Source organism: Simochromis diagramma, unplaced genomic scaffold (assembly GCF_900408965.1).
Source record: "Simochromis diagramma unplaced genomic scaffold, fSimDia1.1 OVJJ01000816.1, whole genome shotgun sequence".
Lineage (NCBI taxonomy): Eukaryota > Metazoa > Chordata > Actinopteri > Cichliformes > Cichlidae > Simochromis > Simochromis diagramma.
Genome location: NW_024386908.1, coordinates 19,888,254 through 19,907,224, shown reverse-complemented (window position 1 = coordinate 19,907,224; position 18,971 = coordinate 19,888,254). Strand labels below are relative to the sequence as shown.

The window sequence follows — 18,971 nt, the reverse complement described above, 5'->3', positions numbered from 1 at the left end:
AACAACATTTGTAAAAAGTATCATTCTCTGAACAAGTCTCTGAACTGTACATGTTAGGAAATTGTTGAATGTAATCCCCAAACAGGTACATTTTTAGTCACATTAGATTCACAGAGAGCAGGTAACTTTCTTCTAAGCGCACTCAGGTATTGCTAACATTGGTGCCCCACCACTATCCCTCAACTCAAAGGTGTAGTCTTCATGTGAACTTTAGGCTAGAAGGCTAGCAGCATAAACATCCACGACTGTAGCGCTAAAAACTGCAACAGTTTTCACTTTACTGACCTTATTCCATGTTAACCACCAGAATAGCTGACATTTTACCTATAGCGTATGTCATTTCTACTCCTATTTTTTTTCAATTATTGCTTTTTTTGTTTGTTTGTTTGTTTTTACAAAAGATTCAGTGTCAGTGAGGGATCAAAGAAAATCTCCAAATGATAAGTGAGAAAACCATTTAGGTGGTGTATCACAGGATCTCCAAGTAACTCTACAGGTTCTGAGTTTCCATAAAACCAAGAAAAATATTCATCCATTTTCTGTGTGGCAGACTTGCTGTAACTGCGTGGCTTTGTTCGGTAATAAACAGTTCTCGTGTACAGTAATGCATGCATGTGATTTCCTGAAAATTGAGATGGCAGGAAGTGGTTTTCTGCTCAATAGTGAAAGTATTTAGAGTTCAAACTTCATTTTACAGAAATGGAGCTCAAGGAGGGAAAGAAGGTAATTGTTATTGTGCATTTATATGGTGTAAGAATAATCATAAACAATTGTTTTTGAATGAAAAGATGTGCCTCAGTTCTGAACATCTTTGTACCTGTAGCACATTTGGTACACACGCTTGTGACATAACATACACAGGAGCATGGTGGAGGAAAATAAACGTGGAGTCTGCTGTTTCTCCGTGGACTGCAAGAGAAAATAAGGATCTGCTCATTTATGAGAATTGTCAGCTTGGTTTATTACACTCTAGACTCCTGTCTGCAGTGTGTATGTGTGTGTTACTTCCTGTTCTAGGTGTGAAGTTTTTGTCTTTCAGTGTTGCCGGGTTCTCTCAGATACACTGAAAATGAGGGATCTGCATCAAGAGGATTACAGAGCAGAGTTTCCAGGATCCAGCTGTCTATCTATAAAGAGTGACTGGTCCAAAGCTCAGCCTCCAGTGTTCAACACTGAACCTAGACCCTCAGACACTAAGTAAGAGATCTTTCTGTCTGTAGATCAAACTGAAGATAATTCATTTCATAGGAAGACAAAACTAAATGCTGTTTAATTGTGTCAGATTAACCCACTTTCTGATTTTTAACCTTTTTCTATTGAACAAACAAAGTCATTCAAACCTACTGATGCTCTTTACTATATCCAACTGCTTTCTAATGTGTTTACCCACCGAAGACCATGAAGTCATCTCCCTGAAAAGAACTGGTCACAATATAATGGCAAAAGCTGAACTGTAGATAAACAGATGCTGATGTTGCTGACTAGAAGTACACACTGCTCAATAAAAGTAACACTTGGAAAACACGGAGTCCACACCGAGACAGCACCAGTGGGCGGCCACGTGGTCCGCGGCCGAGACGAGACAGTTCAGGCGGGCGGCCACGTGGAAGGCGGCGGCGACCACTGAGCCGGTCCGGTGGGCGGCCGCGATGAGACGGTTCTGGTGGGCGGCCGCGAGGAAGGCGGCGGCGACCACTGAGCCGGTCCGGTGGGCGGCCGCGAGGAAGACGCCGGCGATGACGTCCAGAACATAGCTGGCGCGACGACGCGGCAGCCGCAGGACCAGCCGAAGCAGAAGCTGAGGCCGAGGCCGGACCAGGCGAAGCAGAAGCTGAGGCCGAGGCCAGACCAGGCGAAGCTGAGGCTGGACCAGGCAAAGCAGAAGCAGAAGCCGAGGCCGGACCAGGCGAAGCTGAAGCTGAGGCCGAGGCTGGACCAGGCGAGGCAGCGGCTGAGTCTGATGCTGGACCAGGCGGCGCGGAAGCCTCTGGCTGGAGAGCGGCCGGGCCAGCGGGTGCGGGAACCCCTGGCTGAAGAGTGGCCGGGCCAGCGGGTGCGGAAACCCCTGGCTGAAGAGCGGCCGGGCCAGCGGGTGCGGAAACCCCTGGCTGAGGAGCAGGAGAGCTCACAGCTGGCTCTGGGTGCTGTGGCTGCAGGTCCGGGAACTGAACGGGATGGTAGACGGGCGACTGGGAGACAGGAGGCGACTGGACTACAGACTGGACTACAGACTGGACAGGAGCAGACTGGACTACAGACTGGACAGGAGCAGACTGGACTACAGACTGGACAGGAGCAGACTGGAGGACAGGAGGAGACTGAACTCGAGTAGACTGGAGGGCAGGAGGAGACTGAACCACAGGGGACTGGAGGGCAGGTGAGTGAACTGCCTGGACTGAGGAAACTAACGGATAAACAGAGGTCGGTGAGGCTAATGGCTGAGCTGAGGTTGGTACAACTGATGGCTGAGCTATAGACTGAGCTAATGAGGGAGATAAAGCTACAGCCTGGGCTAGTAAAGCTGGTGCCTGAGCAGGGGACACTTCAGCCAGCCTAACCAGGGATAAAGCTAGTGCGTGAAAGACTGGATCAGGTGGTGGATGAAGTGGTGGGCTGATGAGTAAGCAGGCTAGCTCTTCCGAGCCTCTGGAGCATGAGGGCACTGGCTGGAGAGCCTCGGCTGGGCCTCTGGGATGGTCAGGTTGGATTCGGGCTGCCCTCAGCCTGGGTGCTGGGACAGGCACGGGAGGTGGCTGGACACCAGTCACCCCCACCTTAGAAACAGAAGCGAGTGTGGAGGTAGACTGGGTCGCAGCTGCCCTCCTCCTGGGAGCTGGCACTGGTGTCTACTGGTGTAGACTGGGCCCTAGCCATCAGAGGAGGTGAAACGGCTGAAGGGGAAGGCCGAATCTGGGCCGCCGTGCTGGTGGGAAATGGCTGAGTAACGGGTGTGGAAATAGTGACGGTGTGTGTGTTACTGGCAGGTTTATTGGGGATTGTTCTGGTTTTTCTGCCACCACTATTTACAGTCTTTGGAGCAGAGCAGAAAAACTCTTCCCAGTCCACATCCTCGTCTAGGAGGGAGACTCCCCATGAATCAGAAGTGAGTCTATTGTGCGTTTTAAGTGAATAATCAGATGGCGAGTGCGAAAAACAGTCACTGGAGCTCACCATCGGGAGTGGCTGAAAGTAGTCCGTTTTATGGCGGCGTGTGCGCCGCTTTCTCCGGGAAGAGGAAGCGGCTGGGGTAAACAGCAGAGCCTCTGGCGTGGTAGCCTCCGTTGAGCCGAGGTGGGAGGCGTAGCCGCTGTGCCGTGGCGATGGTGGAGGTCCGGCGAATGAGGCGGCGGGTGTGTGAGCGAGGAGCGAAGTGGCGAGAGAGGGAGCGGCCGAAGCGCGGCGTGAAACGCCCACACTCCACGGCAGATGTTCCAGAATTTTGGCACTAATGGCTTGCCATAGCATGGGAGGTAGCAGGTGGGTGAACGCGGTGTCTCCGAGCCCCGCCCAGAGCCAAGCGAGTACCCTCGAAGACGTGCTCTCGCTCCACGAAGAGCCGCCGTCTCTCCTTGAGCTTTTCCGCCCACAAGGAGAGCGCTACCTCCTGCCGCTCGTAGAGGTCCGAGTCCGCTGGGTTCCAATCGTGTCTTCGTGGCACGGGTCATGTCATTCTGTCAGGCGTTGTGTGGAGGCGAGGAAGAAGGAACCCAAACGCAGGACTGGCAGGTAGGTGAGGTTTATTATAAGGAGTGGGTGAACGGACACTGACTGGCTGGACAACTGAATGGCAGACTGAACTGAGGGAACACACGGGAAGGACAACATAACATCAATGACACGACAGTGAACGAGTAGAAACAGAGGGCTTAAATACACAGACTGATGAGGATGATAATGAGAGACCAGTGAGTACACAGCTGAACATAATCTGGCTAATGACACAAGACGAGCTGACACAGGAAAAGCAGGAAGTGAGCACATGGAAGTGGCAAAATAAACTGAACATGAACAAAACTGAAAACACTGGGTCACCGACCCAGCAACCCTGCCAATGTCCAGGAGATATTTTATTAGATTCAGGTCAGGCAACCGTGGGGGTCAGCCAGTTCCTCCAGGAATAGCTGCATACCCTGGACACATGCGGTTGGACATTGTTGTAGACCAGGAGGAACCCAGCAGCCACTGCACCAGCATCATTCATGGTGCTGGGCAAGAAGCACAGATCCCACTAGAGGATGTCAGGCCGTCAGGTCACCCTCATAAAGTCTGTTTCTAATTTTTTGGTTAGAGACAATTGTTTGGTAAGGACATTCTACGGCTCTATTTAACTTACTCCTAGATTAATTGCCTGTCTGCTGGACCTTCATACACTTGAGACTGTCCTGGGAGACTAAGCAACCCTTATGGCAATGGGATGTAATAATGTGCCATTTTGGAAAAGTTGGACTACCTCCAGCCCATGTTTGAGTCAATAGTCTGTGCTTTTGAATGTGATGCAATCAGGAAGTTACAAGTGAGCACTTCTTAAATCCTCTCTTAATCACAGTGGCCTGACTGCTCAGCCTAGTTTCATGGCAAAACCCAAAACTGTCTCAAAAGCTGCCATGAAAAAGAAAAACCAACAAAAAACATTTTATGTCCATGAATGACAAGGGTTTTTGGGGGGTTAGTTTGTTTATGCTTTGTTTGTGTTTCCAGAGATCAACACCACATACACATCACATCATCTGCAGAATCTAGCTGTGTGTCTGCGAAGAGTGATTGGTCCAAAGAGCATAATCCAAACTTCAGTGATGAACCCGCAACCTTAGACAAAAAGTAAGAGACTGTTTCTGCTGAACTGAGTAATTATATTTATATAATTATATTTATATTTTAATTATATTTATATTTATATTTCTGACTTTACTGTGTATTTTTCTGGTCAGAATATTTTTTCCTTTATGTCCACAGAGAGAAGAGTTATGTTAGTGTGGAGGAGCAGCTGTCCTACTGTGCTTTGTGTCAGGACATCCTGAAGGATCCAGTCTCTACCAATTGTAGACACTGGTTCTGCAGACAAGGGAGAGACTCCTTGTGTCCACAGTTTGGATGCAGGTCCAGACTGCAGACCGCCAGTCAGAGAGGTTGTGCTCAAAGTACGACTGAACATCTAAAGCCTGGACTTCTTATTGTGATGGGTATTAAAGAGTTTTCTATCTATTTAGCATCATTGTTTTTCTTTCTTTTAGCAGATGTTGGTCTGCAGGAGGTTTTAGATGAACATAAAATCAGTCTAAGGAGGAGATGTGAACATGTGACTGAAGGAAGTGATGAAACAGGAAGTGGGACTCTGCTCAACAGGATCTACACTGAACTTTACATCACAGAGGGACAGAGTGAAGAAGTTCATACCCAACATGAGGTGAGGCAGCTGGAGACAGCTTCCAAGACCATCAATGACACTCCAATCAGGTGCCAGGACATCTTTAAAGCTTTGGCTGACCAACAGAGACCCATTAGAGTTGTTCTAACAAATGGCATTGCCGGCATTGGAAAAACCTTCTCAGTACAGAAGTTCACTCTGGACTGGGGAGAAGGTTTGGAGAACCAAGACATCAGTGTGGTGATTCTGCTTTCATTCAGGGAGCTGAACATGATCACAGATGAGCAGTACAGTCTTCTAGAGCTGCTCCATGTTTTCCATCCAGCATTACAGAAGGTCACAGCAGAGAAGCTCGCTGTCTGTAAACTTTTGTTCATATTTGACGGCCTGGATGAAACCAGACTTTCATTGGATTTCACCAACAGGAAGTTTGTGTCTAATGTCACACAGAAGTCATCAGTCAGCGAGCTGCTGACAAACCTCATCGAGGGGAATCTGCTTCCCTTGGCTCTCGTCTGGATAACTTCCCGACCTGCAGCATCCAGTCAGATCCCTACTATATGTGTTGACAGGGTAACAGAAGTACGAGGTTTCACTGACGCCCAGAAGGAGGAGTACTTCACGAGCAGATTCAGTGATGAAGAGCTGTCCAGCAGAATCATCTCCCACATGAAGACATCCAGGAGCCTCCACATCATGTGTAGAATCCCAGTCTTCTGCTGGATCACTGCTACGGTTCTGGAGCACATGTTGACTACAGAGGAGAGAGGAGAGCTGCCCAAGACCCTGACTGACATGTACTCACACTTCCTGCTCGTTCAGACAAAGAGAAAGAAGCACAAATACCATGAGGGACATGAGACGAGTCCACAGGAGCTGATGCAGGCTGACAGGGATGTTCTCCTGAAGCTGGGGAGGCTGGCCTTTGAACATCTGGAGAAAGGAAACATCCTATTTTACCAAGAAGACCTGGAGCAGTGTGGTCTGAATATCACAGAGGCCTCAGTGTACTCAGGCATTTGTACAGAGATCTTCAAAAGAGAGTGTGCGATCTTCAAGAAACCAGTCTACTGCTTTGTTCATCTGAGCATTCAGGAGTTTCTGGCTGCTGTCTACATGTTCCACTGTTACAGCAACAGGAAGGAAGAGGTGCTGGAGAAGTTTCTGAGAAATGATTTTCCAGATTTATTTACTGATGATTTTGATGATGGTATGCCCATCTATTTTCAAGAGGACTTTCTTTCCACTGTCATGCAGAAATCTCTCCAAAGTAAGAATGGCCAACTGGATCTATTTGTCCGCTTTCTTCATGGCCTGTCACTAGACTACAACCAGAGACTCTTAGGAGGTCTGCTCAATAAGATGGAGTACAGTCCAGAAATCATCCAGAGAGTCATCAATAATCTGAAGAAGATGAAGAGTGATAAAATCTCTCCTGATAGAAGTATCAACATCTTTCATTGTTTGATGGAGATGAATGACTTCTCAGTACATCAGGAGATCCAAGAGTTCCTGAAATCAGAAAACAGATCAGAGAAGGAACTATCTGACATCCATTGCTCAGCTCTGGCCTACATGCTCCAGATGTCAGAGGAGGTTCTGGATGACCTGGACCTGAATAAGTATAATACATCAAAGGAGGGACAACGAAGACTTATTCCAGCTATAAGAAACTGCAGAAAGGCACGGTAAGACCAGATATAGTTATCATCAAAAAATAATTTGTGCTCAAATCTATGTTGTAAAGTACTGATTACATGAGAGAAAGACTCATCCTGCAGAAATTGACAAGATCTTTTGACAGTACTTTTCTAGCTTCTCATGGTCATTCTGTCTGATTTCCTGTCTGCTAGAATAGCCACATTGCCACTGTCAGTCTTACATTGTCTGACCTACTTGCATCTTTGAGTAGTTCATGGTGGCCTATCTCATACCCAGGCGCTTGCAAAAGAGTTCATTATGGAAAATTCCCAGCATGAGATGATAGAAGAATAACAAAGTGATGGTTCAGGGCCACCTCATCCAGCCCTTGCAATACAAAAAGTACATTTTAAAGGCTAGTCTTAAAAGTAGAGAGGATCTCTGTCTTTCAAATTCAAAATATAGTTAGCTACCACAAGCGGAATAAGTAACTGATTTTAAGTAATGGTTCAGTTACAGCAATTTTAAATTGTGCTAATATTGAATCTGATGATGTTCAGTTAGTTTAATTTTAGTTTAATTTCTATACTGTTTGGACAACAGACTCTAAATGTTCCACTATGTAGATGAAGCTGGAAATTTTTCAAGTGTTTCTCATCAAATGGAGGAAAACTCATTTGTCCACTTTATAACATGTGTGGTGATATATTTTCCATCACAGGCTTTCTAGCTGTGAACTCTCAGAAAGTCACTGTGAAATTGTCGCATCAGCTCTGAAGTCCAGTCCCTCCCATCTAACAGGGCTAGACCTGAGTGGAGCCAAACTCCCTGATTCAGCTTTGAAGCAGCTGTTTACTGGTCTAGAGAGTGCAAACTGTAGGCTGGAGACTCTAAGGTCAGTTCATCAAGACTGTTTTTTATTTTGAACATATTGTAATAATTTGAATGTCAATATTCAATTTAATTTCAATTATGTTTTATTTACATAGTGCCAGATCACAACAATAGTGAACTCAAGCTGTTTTACATTAAAATATGAAGACCCATAGAGTCATCACAATATGTGTTTCATTCCCACTGAATGAAAAACTTGAAAACATGTTCCTATGATTTTTAGGCCCACATACAATAACCACAGTTTTATCTTAATTTAGAAGCAGTAAATTGGAGGTGATCCAGGTCCTTATAGCTTTACATTTCTTCAGTTTAATTAATTGGTGTGTTTGTCTGTTTTTGTTGACAGATAGACAGATAAAGTTGAGTATCACCCCAACATAGCAATGCAAATGTATTCTATGCCTTCTAATAATACTGCCTAAGGGAAGCATGCATAATGCAAATACATTTGGTCCCATCACAGAACCAGGAGGAGCTCCATAATTAATGCCAATTATATGAGCCTTGAGGTTTGGGTGTCCAGGACTTGAATTTTAGTGGATGTAGGTGCATAGGTGCATAATTGAATTGAGTTTTGCAATTCCAGGACACACACACACATACACACAGAAAAAATGACAAGAAACAGCTGAAGACCACTTGTTCCTGTAGCAGATGTGAAATACCTTCAAAATTGGCTCATCATGTGTGTGACGATAATTATACACAATGATAGAACTAACAACACAGACCAAGTCACTACTCGTTTTAGAGATAGGTTTGTTCATCAGCACGTACTAATGTTGAGATGCACATTTAACACTTAAACACATCTGATTGGATTATAAATAATTCTTTATTCAGTTTATGGGATTGCAGTTTGTCAGACGTCAGCTGTGCTGCTCTGGTGTCTGCTCTCAAGTCCAACCACTCCCATCTGAAATATTTGGACTTGAGTCTCAACAAGCTGCAAGATTCAGGAGTGAAACACTTGTGTGATTTTCTTCAGAGTCCACACTGCAGATTGGAGACTCTGAGGTCAGTTTACTTACCTCTCTCTCACTCACCCTTTCGCTCCCAATATACAGGGAGTGCAGAATTATTAGGCAAATGAGTATTTTGTCCACATGATCCTCTTCATGCATGTTGTCTTACTCCAAGCTGTATAGGCTCGAAAGCCTACTACCAATTAAGCATATTAGGTGATGTGCATCTCTGTAATGAGAAGGGGTGTGGTCTAATGACATCAACACCCTATATCAGGTGTGCATAATTATTAGGCAACTTCCTTTCCTTTGGCAAAATGGGTCAAAAGAAGGACTTGACAGGCTCAGAAAAGTCAAAAATAGTGAGATATCTTGCAGAGGGATGCAGCAGTCTCAAAATTGCAAAGCTTCTGAAGTGTGATCATCGAACAATCAAGCGTTTCATTCAAAATAGTCAACAGGGTCGCAAGAAGCGTGTGGAAAAACCAAGGCGCAAAATAACTGCCCATGAACTGAGAAAAGTCAAGCGTGCAGCTGCCAAGATGCCACTTGCCACCAGTTTGGCCATATTTCAGAGATGCAACATCACTGGAGGGCCCAAAAACACAAGGTGTGCAATACTCAGAGACATGGCCAAGGTAAGAAAGGCTGAAAGACGACCACCACTGAACAAGACACACAAGCTGAAACGTCAAGACTGGGCCAAGAAATATCTCAAGACTGATTCTTCTAAGGTTTTATGGACTGATGAAATGAGAGTGAGTCTTGATGGGCCAGATGGATGGGCCTGTGGCTGGATTGGTAAAGGGCAGAGAGCTCCAGTCTGACTCAGACGCCAGCAAGGTGGAGGTGGAGTACTGGTTTGGGCTGGTATCATCAAAGATGAGCTTGTGGGGCCTTTTTGGGTTGAGGATGGAGTCAAGCTCAACTCCCAGTCCTACTGCCAGTTTCTGGAAGACACCTTCTTCAAGCAGTGGTACAGGAAGAAGTCTGCATCCTCCAAGAAAAACATGGAGGACATGCAGGACAATGCTCCATCACACGCGTCCAAGTACTCCACAGCATGGCTGGCAAGAAAGGGTATAAAAGAAGAAAAACTAATGACATGGCCTCCTTGTTCACCTGATCTGAACCCCATTGAGAACCTGTGGTCCATTACCAAATGTGAGATTTACAAGGAGGGAAAACAGTACACCTCTCTGAACAGTGTCTGGGAGGCTGTGGTTGCTGCTGCACGTAATGTTGATGGTGAACAGATCAAAACACTGACAGAATCCATGGATGGCAGGCTTTTGAGTGTCCTTGCAAAGAAAGGTGGCTATATTGGTCGCTGATTTGTTTTTGTTTTGTTTTTGAATGTCAGAAATGTATATTTGTGAATGTGGAGATGTTATATTGGTTTCACTGGTAAAAATAAATAATTGAAATGGGTATATATTTGTTTTTTGTTAAGTTACCTAATAATTATGCACAGTAATAGTCACCTGCACACACAGATATCCCCCTAAAATAGCTAAAACTAAAAACAAACTAAAAACTACTTCCAAAAACATTCAGCTTTGATATTAATGAGTTTTTTGGGTTCATTGAGAACATGGTTGTTGTTCAATAATAAAATTATTCCTCAAAACTACAACTTGCCTAATAATTCTGCACTCCCTGTATGATCTGAAATTTTTTTCTTTTCACAATGTATTCTAATATATTTTGAGGATGTCCGGTGAAATGCTAGCATTTATTTTATTTCATTCAGTGTAACATCACAGTAGTGTCTGATAATTTCATCATCATCATCATCATCATCATCATCATCATCATCATCATCGTTTATTTATATAGCACTTTAAAAACACACAAGGCTGACCAAAGTGCTGAACAACAGAAACATAATAGATACCATAAGAATAATAAATACGATAAAATAATAAACATAGCAAAAACAATAAGATACAAGTCAGTCAACCACTGAATCAAAAGCCAGTGAATAAAAATGCGTTTTCAATCTGGATTTAAAAGCCATCACTGATGTCGATTGCTTAATGTGAAGAGGAAGATTATTCCAAAGCTTAGGAGCCACAATAGAGAACGTTCGGTCTCCTCTCAGTTTCAACCGTGATTTGGGGACTGAGAGCAACGGCTGCTCAGCTGACCGGAGCGAACGAGTGGGGACATAGGGCTTCAGCAAATCAGACAGATACGCAGGTGCCAGACCATTTAAAGATTTAAAAACCAATAAAAGAACTTTAAAATGAATCCTAAATTCAATTGGAAGCCAGTGCAGGGAGGCCAGAACTGGAGTAATGTGCTCAAATTTCCTTTTACCAGATAAAAACCGTGCCGCAGCATTCTGTACTAGTTGCAGGCGTGTCAGAGTGCCCGGTCCAACCCCTATTAAAAGGGAGTTACAATAATCCAAGCGTGAGGTTATAAAAGCGTGGATAACAGTCTCCAAGTCACGCCTTGAAAGAAAAGGTTTAACCTTCGACAGACGCCTGAGTTGATAGAATGACAATTTCACCACCCCATTCATGTGGCCATCAAAGGTAAGTGCAGAGTCGATTTTTAACCCAAGATTGGTAATCGAGCTCTTCAGGTGAGGGGTCAGAGCAGCAAGGTCAACATCAGGGATATCAGAGGAACGATTCGGGCCAAACAGAATTACTTCCATTTTACGTTAGTTAAAATTTAAAAAGTTTTGAGCCATCCATGACTTAACATCACTAAGGCAATCAAGCAGGAGTCTAATTTGGGAGCTATCAGAATGACTGAAAGGAAAATAAAGCTGGCAATCATCAGCATATAGATGAAATGAAACTTTATGTTTACGAAAGATCGCACCCAGTGGCAGGAGATACAATGAAAACAGTAATGGCCCAAGAATAGATCCCTGTGGTACACCCCATGGCAGAGGGGCCACAGAGGATGATGACGAGCCCAACTTAACACAGAAGCTCCTGTTTGAGAGGTATGATTTTATCCACAGGAGTGCAAAGCCAGAAATGCCCACACAATGCTGTAAACGAGAGATCAGCAGGTCGTGATCCACTGTGTCAAATGCAGCAGTCATATCTAGTAGTATAAGCACTACGTGTTTACCACAGTCCGTCGCTACCAGAATATCGTTCATAACCTTTATGAGAGTTGTCTCTGTGCTATGAAACGTCCTAAAGCCGGACTGAAAAACTTCAAACATATGAGAGTTGTTTGGATAATCCATCAGCTGAGTGTGAACAACCTTTTCCAAGATCTTACTCAGAAAAGGAAGTTTAGAGATGGGTTTAAAATTTGACATTACTGAAATATCTGAGCCTGGCTTCTTAAGTAAGGGATGAATAACTGCATGCTTAAACTCACTTGGTACTTGACCTGACAAGAGGCTGGTATTGATTATGTTTAAAATATGTGGTCCAACAGTAGGAAACACCTCTTTCAGAAAACGGGGTGGAACGACATCATTCAGAGAACCACACGGTTTAGCACTTAACACAAGCTTCTCTAGTTCAGGTAGAACAATCGGTTGGAAAGCAATAAGCAAATTTAAACAGGGAACATGCACAGCCGGGCCAACAGAAGATAAAGTGGAGGGCCTCAAACTGGCAACCTTATCCACAAAGAAATTAAGAAACCTCTTACACGTAACCTCAGAAGATTGCAAAAGAACATGATCCTCTGCATTCAGTACAGAATTAATGGTATTATACAGAACACAAGGGTTATGTGAATTAACAGCAATAAGTTGTGAAAAATAGGAGTTTTTGGCGGTCTTTACTGCCCTCTGATAAGCTTTCCAACTCGTCTTAAGAGCTTCCAGAGAAACGCACAGCCTGTCCTTTTTCCATCGTCTTTCACATCTCCAGATGAGAGAGTAATCCATCTACGGAGGACGACTCAGAGGGACTGGACACAAGTTGTTCAAATAGTGTTGAAAAATCCTCAGCAGTATCTGAGCCGAAGGTACGATAGCATCGCATAGGTGCAGCCCGTTTAACAACAGGACTAAGAGGAACAACGTCAAATAAAATGGGCATATGGTCAGAGAATACAGCATCCTCCACATGTAAGTTACAGACAGATAACCCATATGATAACACCAAATCCAATGTGTGACCACGTTCTTGAGTGGCACCTTTAACAGATTGAACAAGATTAAAAGAGTTCACCAGGTCCATGAATTCCTTAGCCAGGGGCTTCCCTGGGCAACAGACGTGTATATTAAAATCACAGAGTAGCAGGACCTGGTCATACCGGGATGCACAGTCAGCGAGAAACTCCGAAAACTCAGATAAAAACTCCTTGTTATATTTAGGAGGCCGATAAACTATTGCACACAGCAATGAAGGCGAGTGGCCCAGTTCACACAGGCAAAGTTCAAAGCTGGTGTGGCGTGTCCATGAGGATAGTTGCTTAAACTCAAAGTGTGATTTAAAAACAACAGCTAACCCCCCGCCACAACCAGAAGCTCTCGGAGCGCTAAAATAAGCACAGCTGGCGGGCAGCAGTTCAGAAAAAACGCTTAACTCACCGGGTGAACTCCAGGTTTCAGTCAAACAGAGGAAATCCAATGCATGGGAAGAAAAGAAATCCTTCAGGATGAAGGTCTTATTCGCCACCGATCTGGCATTTATTAAACCCAACCTGAGGGGAGCTGGTTCGGAGACCTCCGCGGCAGTGACAACCAGATCCACCGATCGAAGGTTTGATCGGTCCATTCCCCTCCAACGCAGATGCCGAAGAGGGAATGATTTAACAGGGCTGCTCCCGATAGAGCCGACAATGGAGACCAACCAGGAATCCACAGGATCCAGTGCACGCGATGGTACCAAGAGTCGTGGAAAAGATTGACGAACAGAGCGTAGATCGTGAGGAAGCTAAGAAATCCGAATTCTCAGCTTAAAGAGGCGACCTCCACGGGTACCCCGTCTCCTGCGTCGTTTCCGCATATCTGGTGGCAGTGGTAGGGGATGCCAGCGCAATGGTACTGCTTCCAGGTAGGGAGGCAGAAAACCCTGGCTATCTTTACCAAACCAAACTGAAACTTTGGTGGATAAGCCGATTTCCAATAAAGTCTGGCGATCATACGACAGTGTTGAACTGACATGTTGCACAACATTAGCTAAAAACAATAAAATCAAACAAATAAAAAGGAGTGGTTGACAGCATGCCAAACACACAGGCGCCATCTTAAAACACATCCCCCATTAACACTGATTGATCAGCACACACACACACACACACACACACACACACACACACACACACACACTGACCTGTAAAAGCTGAGTTGACCATTTTTATTTTTTTATTTTTTTTGCTAGCTTTATGGTGTTTGTTCCCTTACGTGTCTTTTCTGTCTTAGTCTTGTCTCTGTGTTTTGTCCTTAGTATCTCATTTGTAAAGTCGGTCTGGTCTGGTCCATGCTTGTTTACCTTTCTGTTCTTGTGTCAAGTTTGTAGGGTTGTGTCTGTGTCTCCCTGTTAGTTATTTCCTGTTTTATTTTGACAGTTTTTTTTGTCCCTTTTTTAAAATTCAGATTTACTTCCAGTGTCTTCTGATTGATCCCAATTGTCCTGCCACCTATTTCATCCTCCCTCATTATCTCGTGTCTCCCTCTGTTTATTGTCGTGCCCTCCTTCATGCTGTGTGCCTTGTGTGTTCGAATTTCCTCGGCTCTTGCCTTGCCCCAGTTTTGTATTTTGGTATTTTGTTCCTTTGAGTTCCAGCAATACAGCTGCCTATGTATTTGAACCGTGTCCCCTGTGTCCTATATACTGGGTCCAAAACTTGAAGCACAGTACTTCATGACACCACAAACTGATAATCAGTTAATCAAACGTATTTGATTAGAAGCATGTGACTTCTGCTCACCCTCTTCAATTTTACGTCAGCAGTGATAACATACTTAGAGTGTTTTCACATCTATGCACCATACATTTGGTAATTTAATAATTACAGAGTTTTGGGAGGATTCTTATACAATAGCCACTTACAACTGGGCATACAGGTTATAGGTTGACTCAGGAGATCTGATTAGATTATAAATGATTTTATTTATATGTTTTACTTTTTATTCAGATTGTATCGTTGCGGTTTGTCAGTGATCAGCTGTGCTGCTCTGGTCTCTGCTCTCAAGTCCAACCCCTCTCATATGAAACATCTTGACCTGAGCTACAACAAGTTGCAGAATTTAGATGTGCAGCAGCTGTTTGAGCTTCTGAAGAGTCCACATTGTAGACTGGATCTTAGGATCTGAGGTCAGTAGAAGGTTGGAGTGGTGCTCCAGTAATATTTTCCTAAACAGAGTTTTATGAAAGCAAAGACCCAGTGTTTCCTGCAAACCTGAAGCCTCCAATATATCCACTATCCTCTGCACATGTCCAAGCCATTGCTTGTTTTTTCAACACTATACAACTTGTCAGTTTCATCTCTGTCACAGTTCTGGAATCACTCTGACTAAAGCCTGCAAATCAGTGGCTCTTATTTCAGAGAACCAAAATTGCATTTAGTAACCATTTAATACTCATAGAGAGCACAAGTTCTGCCAAGTTCCAGGAAACATATTTATACATCTGTCTTGTCAGTGCTTTCAGTTCAGTAACAGCATCCATGTTTATTAGTCAGCTGATATTTCAGAATCAGATATGTTTATGAACTAGGGCTGTCAATGTTAACGTATCATCACGGTTAATGAGCTTAAAATTTTAACACGTTTAACCTATCTGGAGTGCAGAATGGACAAACTTTGGAGAAACTGCCTGAAATGCATTGACAGAGACATTTCAGGGATTTTGAGTTATTCCAGATGGGTTAATTGTGTTAAATATTTTAATCACGTTAATCGTGATGACGGATTAATCCGCATTAATGTTGACAGCCCTATTATGAACACATGAAGACTCTGTTTTAGTGGAACAACAGGAAATGGTCCACTCTTGCTCTGAACATTAATCAGGTCCCTGCTTGATATTGGACATTCTGCATTACTGACAGACAGGAGATGGTGATGACTGTCAATATCTGTAAACAATCAGTTAGAAAATATTTTGTTTTTTTCTGCAGAGTGAAGTCATTTTGGTAAACAAGACAGCGTGTGTGCCAAGAGAGGATAAGCTGTGTCTTGATGATGTTGAAGTAGCATTGCTCTGACTGGGCCATGTTACTGGGAGGTTGAGTGGAGAGCAGAGCTTCATCCAGAAGTGACTGACAGAGGAGTCATCACCTCACAGAAGCTGTTTCTTTCAGGTGAACATAGATAATCCATCACTAAAGTGTTTCAGGAGTCTCGTGGTTTATTTCCACTGTGGACTTGAATGACATCTGCAGGTTTGATGCTAAAAATCTCTGCAAGTGTGAGCATCCAGCTCACCAAGTTCAGTCCAACATGACTGAACTTCCTTTCAACATTCAGAGCTGAAAAGGAAGCTGGCTACACTACACAGCTCCTCCCCGACTCCTCTCCTGCTCTCTGCACTGGATGTGCTGTCTTACTGACTGACGGCTGATGAAGAGTCCCTATGGAAACACTTGATTCACATATCAATTCTGTTATAGTGGAAGGACTCATTCTTCAGTGTCTGACAGATGAATGGGACGATGTGCAGATGATTTTCAGTGCTGCAGAGTGAACTGCTCTGTGAACAACTCCACTGTCAGACATGATGTAGAGTCCAGCATCACCCCTGTGTGTCCCTCTGGATCATTAGTGTATTTGAACTGTTCTGTCCTTGTACACACAGAGAGTCCTCCACCCCTTCTGTTTCACACTCACGCACCTACTCAATCTGTATTTTATTTCATCTTTTTATTCACGGATATTATGCAGCCAGAATTAAATTACAGATCATGTCTGCTTAGGACATTTACAGAACAGCATTTACAACTATGTATACAGTGCAGAGGCAGCTTAGTTGGCTGTCAACCCTTGCAAAGTGTCTGCTTATCACTGTTTCTTTATGTTGTAATATCACCCTGTGGAATGATTGAGAACTGCGGTTAATGTTCACTTTATATCTCATGCGGGCACTCTCCGTGCGCAATGACCATTCTTTAATCAGGACAGGGTTATATTTGTGTCCCCCTATGACAGGAATAAGAGGCTTTTATCTAGGCTTTTAAGGTATGGACATTGAGGCTGTGGACAGCTACAGGTACCTTGGTGTTCATCTGAACAACAAACTGGACTGGACTCATAATTCAGACGCCCTCTACAGGTAAGGGCAGAGCAGGCTGTACCTGCTGCGGAGACTCAGGTCTTTTGGAGTGAAGAGCCCACTCCTGAAGACCTTCTATGACTCTGTGGTGGCCTCAGCCATCTTTTATGGTGTGGTTTGCTGGGGTGGCAACATCTCTGCTGGGATAGGAAGAGACTGAACTGGCTGATCCGCAGGGCCAGCTCTGTTCTAGGATGCGCTCTGGACCCAGTGGAGGTGGTGAGTGACAGGAGAATGGTGGCTAAGCTGTCATTCCTGTTGGACAACCTCTCCCACCCCATGCTGGAGACTCTGACAGTACTGAGGAGCTCCTTCAGTGGCAGGCTGCTGCACCCACGATGTGGGACGGAGAGATTTTGCAGGTCTTTCCTCCCCACTGCTGTCAGACTCCACAACAAAGACTTTTGCTGCTGATCAAACACACACAAACCCACACATGTGCAATAAGACTAAGTGCAATACTCTTTTTTGACAAAGTTGTATTTTTACTCAGTTGTATATAGCATTTGTATTCTATTTTTATCCTATTGTATATGTCTGTGAAGGTTCTCAGTCATCCAGGTCATCGTAGTCAAAGGAGCTTGCAAAGAAAAGCGTCTGGACTTCTTTAAGTTACTTGAAGATGTTTCACCTCTCATCCGACAAGCTTCTTCAGTTCTAAGGTCAAATGGTGGAGAGTTCCAGATATAAACCTAGTGGGAGTTTCCCCCCACAGAGGGACAAAAGGACCCCCTGATGATCCTCTAATCGCCTGAGCCAAGGTGCGAAACTGGGTGTGGGTCCCAATCAGCCAGAGTTTCGGGTGAGTTCATTGTGAAACCTGGCCCCACCTTATCATGCGAATTCCTGAGATCAGATGGCCCAGGATGTGAGTGGGCGTTAAGGCGTCTGGGAAGGGATCTCAAAACTGGATTATAGATGGCAGAGAGTTGGTGTCGTAAACCACCGCCTCTGTTCAAAGATGGTCGCTCACAGTGGACATAGATGGCTTCTTTCACTCCTCTTTCAAACCATCTGTCCTCTCTGTCCAAAATGTGAACATTGGCATCCTCGAAAGAGTGTCCTTTATCCTTAAGATGCAGATGGACTGCTGAGTCTTGTCCTGTGGAGGTGGCTCTTCTATGTTGTGCCATGCGCTTGTGAAGTGGCTGTTTGGTCTCTCCAATGTAGGGGTCTGGGCATTCCTCGCTGCACTGTACAGCATACACCACATTGTTAAGTCTGTGTTTTGGCGTTATTATTTTCATCTACCTCTGATTTGACTGTACCTGACGACTGTTCTCTCTGTTCGGTTGATGGTTGTGCTAATATCCTGTTATCTGTTTGTTCTTTTATTCTTGATTCTGTTGCTCCCATCAAAATGAAGCGCCCTAGAACCTACTCTCATTGCTGGCTAAACGACACTACACGTGCCTTACGACGTGTCTGTCGCCGTGATGAGAGGAGGTGGAAAAAAGATAAACTTCAGGTTTCTTATGATATGTTACGGACCAGCCGCTCACAGTTTCAAACTGCTGCTAGAATGGCTAAGGCATCTTTTCTTTCCAAAGTCATTTTGGCTAATTGTCACAACCCCCGTATGCTATTTAAAATTTTTAATTCTGTTGTTAATCCCAGTCCTGATATGCCTTTACTGTATTCACAAGCTCTTTGTGAGCGTTTTCAAATTCTTTTTTTAGATAAGGTTTCATCCCTTAAGCTTTCCTCTTCGTCTACATCTTATCCTGTCTTTTCCTCTGAGTGTAATTCAACTTTTCATCAATTTGAGCCCGTGTCGCTTTTGACTCTGAAGCAGCTGGTTGATCAACTAAAAAACACCAATGCTGTGTTTGATATTCTCCCATCACGCATTGTTAAGGGCTGCTTTGATGTAATTGGACCGAGCATTCTGTTCTT

At 44.3% G+C, this 18,971-nt stretch overlaps 1 protein-coding gene across 1 annotated transcript; it reads left to right on the top strand.

Annotated features, from left to right (window-relative positions):
- The first annotated feature begins 6,101 nt into the window (after window positions 1-6,101).
- LOC120736026 (NLR family CARD domain-containing protein 3-like) lies at window positions 6,102-17,081 on the top strand. The gene is made up of 5 exons (XM_040035955.1): window positions 6,102-7,053; window positions 7,728-7,901; window positions 8,747-8,920; window positions 14,941-15,119; window positions 15,925-17,081. Exons 1-4 carry the CDS (start codon window positions 6,113-6,115, stop codon window positions 15,116-15,118), a joined length of 1,467 nt encoding a protein of 488 aa, XP_039891889.1. The 5' UTR covers window positions 6,102-6,112; the 3' UTR covers window position 15,119; window positions 15,925-17,081.
- Window positions 17,082-18,971: the final 1,890 nt, after the last annotated feature.

Excerpts from the sequence above, each read along its gene's own strand:
- LOC120736026 (XM_040035955.1), top strand. The coding sequence starts at position 6,113 with ATGTTGACTACAGAGGAGAGAGGAGAGCTGCCCAAGACCCTGACTGAC. Across the intron at positions 7,054-7,727 it reads AGAAACTGCAGAAAGGCACG|GCTTTCTAGCTGTGAACTCT; the intron begins GTAAGACCAGAT and ends TTTCCATCACAG. Across the intron at positions 8,921-14,940 it reads TGCAGATTGGAGACTCTGAG|ATTGTATCGTTGCGGTTTGT; the intron begins GTCAGTTTACTT and ends CTTTTTATTCAG.